General features: G+C 25.5%; 1 protein-coding gene across 1 annotated transcript; it reads right to left on the reverse strand.

Moving 5' to 3' along the window:
* Window positions 1-417: 417 nt before the first annotated feature.
* On the reverse strand, window positions 418-4554 carry LOC107474194 (uncharacterized). The gene is made up of 4 exons (XM_016093795.3): window positions 4300-4554; window positions 4022-4145; window positions 1341-1759; window positions 418-827 (listed from the first exon to the last, which is right to left on the reverse strand). Exons 1-4 carry the CDS (start codon window positions 4383-4385, stop codon window positions 572-574), a joined length of 885 nt encoding a protein of 294 aa, XP_015949281.1. The 5' UTR covers window positions 4386-4554; the 3' UTR covers window positions 418-571.
* Between the last annotated feature and the right edge of the window lie 46 nt (window positions 4555-4600).

Genomic DNA, 4600 nt, shown 5'->3' on the forward strand with positions numbered 1-4600 from the left:
CATGCTCTCTGTGGTAAATGAAACCAAAAATCACAAGAACTTTACCACTATGCTAGCTACCAATATTATTATTAAATTTATTTATTACTTACTCCCCAGGCTATATTTGCTTGCTAAATTATCTCATTACAAATAATTCATAGACTTTTTTTTTTTATGTGTTCATTTATACAGACTAGACGTACCTTTGATTTCTATTAAATGATGGAGTTTGTAAGTAGTAGATCAATTAGTTTTATTACATACTATGAAACAATATAAGAGTATGGCTATATTTGATGAGTATCTAAAGATAGAAAATACCAACATATTATGGCAATAGAAGTAGAATTAAGATTAAAAACAAAGTTGAGACTTTATTGTTGTCACATGTATGCATAAATAAAAATTTTGCAAAATCTATTTCATGATAGAGCTTCAAACAAATTTATTTTTCTCAATATCTATATATTTCTCTTCTAAAACAATTACCAAATAAGAGATATTCATCAGGCAAAATATACAAGAACAGAGGAACTACATGTAATACATCTCAATATTAGTGTCATTATTGCTATCTCAAATATGGAGGCTAATTATAGGTTGGAGTTGGACCAACATGAATCATTTGCCTAGTTTCCATTGAGCTTTGAAGCCTTTCTTTGGCATGCTTCAATGCCTCTAGTGCTTCAAGGACACTTTGATTTACTGGTTTGAGTCTATTACTTGTGGCTTGTGATGTTGCTATCACATTCACTGGAACTAATGCCATTGAATTATCAATGAAATATCCCTTTTCATCATCTTCTTTCTCTGTCACGGATGATTTTGAGCTAATACTAGAAATCCTGGAAACATATAATCATATCACAGCGTAAAAAATTGGCATCTGCCTATAGTAAATAAGTTCAGTTGAATTGATCAAAAGTTGTTTCAATTTTCACCTAATACAGTAATGTATTCTAAGACTACGTTTGATAATTGTCTTAATACATAAAAGATAGAGACATGTAAAAGAAACATGAAACAAAAGTTCAAGTTGCCTCTCCTTTTCTGTCATCAAATAAAGTGTCTTAAATACAGGGGTAGTTGGGGCTAACAAAAATAGTTTGTATACACAATATATATATATGTTATCAGAATAAATAAATATTTTATAATAGAATAATTAAACGTATTATAAGTATAATAACACAGTTAAATATTTTTGGAAACTAATTTGTTATGTTCATGTAACATAATTATTTTGTCAATTTTTATATATGATCCATTCTTTAAATAATTTGGGATTTTTAAGATTTTTATAATTTTATCCTGAAAATAATTACTAAACATGGTTCTAATGTTCAAATTTGGTGTACCTGCTGCTTTCATCATTCTTCAAATCCTCCGAGCTTGAATTTGAATTGTAAAAACTAATCTCTGAATCAGAATCTTTTGTAGTGGATGGATAAATCTGTATGAGTGCAGAAGCTTCCTCTGTAACATTATTATTACTGTGAACTACTTCATTATTATTTTCTGGCAAATCTTCATTTTTTTCATGATGATGATGATGCTTTGTTTCATCATTTACTTCTGATGAATGTTTTGAGATTGAAGTAACTGAAGATGATGATGACCCACAAGAGTTTTCACATGAATAATCAGAATGATGAGATTGCATTGAAATGTATGATATGTTCAAAGTTTCAAGCTTCTTCGTTAGAAATCTAAGCTTTCTTTGAGCTCTCTCTCTTAATTTGATCTCTTCTCTAATCATCGTTTCTAACTCAATCAACTGTCCAAACATATAAAAAAAAAAAAAAAACAAACAATAAAGTTTGTCAGATAAAAAGGAAACGTACACAGAAAAAAACAATGATGTCATTTTGCAATGATGACATAAACATGGTCACATGAAAGTGAGTGGAATAGTTATAGTTCTTTTATTAAATATTGAATATATAGAGTAAATTACGTCAACCTAAATTTTAGGGATTTTTTAGTTTTTAATAAATAAATAATTTAAATATTTTATTTACGAATATAAATAACTTGTAACATATTTATTTATTTTCATTTCCTTTACATATTTTCTGTAAACGAATTAAAATTATTTATATTAATTTTAAAAAAATACACATATTTTATTTATAGTGTTATTACTACAACAAAAATTTACGATTAATATTCATGATATGATTTGGATCAATTTATAAAATAAAAAAAGTTACCATTTATTACTATTTAAATTAAATTAGATCAATTTATAAGTAAAATTTAGATATAATATAATTTAAATAAAATAAAATAAAACTTAGAAGTAAATTGGTACTATTGCAGTTCACGAGTTCTTGGTCAAAATAAATGCAAGTTGTTCCTTAAAGTAGGAACGGAGCTAGAAAAAATATTAGAAGGAGCTAAAATTATTTACACAATAAAATAATATTAAAATAAATTTTTGAGGAAGACTAAACTAAAATTTACATATAATTTACATGTAAAAAATTAAAATTATAAGACCGTTGTCCCCCTTTCTCAGTATGCAACTTCGCCCATGCCTCAAAGAAAAGTCACTAATAACTATTTTTTTACTCATAAGTATTTTTAAACCCACGTTATAATGTATTTTTTATATTTAAATAGTTAATTAACAAAATCAAATAAGCAGTTAATTTCTTTCACAAATCTATAAATCTTTTATTTTTTAATGTTTTCAATTTAAATTTAAAAACTAATATCATAAGAGTACATAAAAATTTTAAAAATTTTGATTGTAGCATAGCCATTTATCAAATTGAGAATGTCCAAAAAAATAAAGATTTATAAGTTTGTAGAAGATATTAACCGTTTAATTTTGCAAGGTGTAAGATAGAAAATACTTGTGAGTAGAAACACAATGATTTTTTTGGTAAAATAGAAATCACTTGCAATTATTTTTTAAAAAAACTAGATCATGTGAGTTACAACGGTATCAATTTATCACCAATTCTTTTTAATTAAAATTATATTATATCTAAATTTTACCTGTAAATTGATCTAATTTAATCTAAATAGTAATAAATTGTATCATTTTTATTTTGTAAATTGATCTAAATCATACCATCAATATTATTTAATTATAAATTTATCTGTAATAATACATATATTTCGTTTACACTATAAATGAGATATGTGTATTTTTTCAAATTTTATATATCAAATATGTAAAAAAAATAGAAATTCGTAAATATACTACAAATTATTTATATCCGTAAATAAAATATTTAAATTATTTATTTAAAAAAATTCCAAATTATAAAACTTGTTTGCTTTTAATTTTTCTAATCAGTTATTATGTATTTGCATATAAATCATACTAAGTGTATACTAAAATTAATTATTAGGTTAAAATACACAATAAAATATAAAATATATATTAAAAATGAATAAAATTACACATATATTAATACAAATATATATGATAATTAATTTAGTGATTGATTTTTGGTATATACATAATATTTTTATTTATGAATAAATATATATTATTTAATTTATTTTTAATATGTATTTTATATTTTGATATATATTTTATACTAGTGACTAATTTAAAATTTATATATAATCGTTTTGATTTTAATCTTTAAAGTTATGTAATTATAAACACCAAAAGAAATTCTAAAAATGATTTATATCGACAAAGAACTCATTTCCAATATTTGTATGGACTAATACTCACAAAAGACCAAAATTTTGGAAAAATAAGAACTCAAAACAAATGAGAAAAATGGAACGAACCAAATCACTACAAAAATTTCAAAAAATCTGAATTAAGAATCATTTAAGTTTCATGAGGAATGTCCTTATTTGTTATCTTCATATAAAATTAATGACTAAAAATTAATTATTATCTAATAATCTTCTACTATTAATTTTACATAAAAAAAATTATATATAAATTTTTTCGACTAAGTCTGAAAACCGGACTAGGCGATCCAGGTAATAGAATTTGAATAACACTATAACAGTGAGACAAAAATATAAAATAAAAAAAATTGAAAAATTAAGAGATATTTACCTTTTTGTCCATTGATTCTGCTTGTTCCTTTGCTACCCTTGAAGCCTGTCTCTCTGCCAATAACCTCCCTCTGAGGCACTCCACAGTGTTCAAATTCAACCCCTCAACACCTTCCTTTTTCTTGCTGACATTCACCCCCCAAATTAAAACAATGCCACAATGTCACAATCTTATATTCCATTTTTGTATCTCATTGAGAAAGTCCATTTCCAACAATGCAATATGACAAATAGAAAGAAAGAGAGAATCAAAGAGCAAAAAAGGAAAATATAACACACCTCAAAGTGTGGTCCTCCATGGTAACAGCAGCTATCACTTGATGCATGTTTTCTGCAATATCACCACTGCAGGTCCCCATCCCCATCTATGCCTTTTCTATTATCTTTTTCCCTTTTCAGATCAGAGGGATGAGAAGAGAAAAGGTAAGGCGAGGAATGTGATGGTCTTGAAGTCTGTGAGAAAAAGAATTGTTGTTTGTGAAACGTGCAATATGTTTGATTCGGTGTTTTTGAAATGGAATCTTGCGAATTCAGTAATGCCTGAGAGAGAGAGAGAGAGAGAGAGAGAGAGAGAGAGAGA

The sequence above is a fragment of the Arachis duranensis genome, chromosome 2 (assembly GCF_000817695.3).
Source record: "Arachis duranensis cultivar V14167 chromosome 2, aradu.V14167.gnm2.J7QH, whole genome shotgun sequence".
NCBI lineage: Eukaryota > Viridiplantae > Streptophyta > Magnoliopsida > Fabales > Fabaceae > Arachis > Arachis duranensis.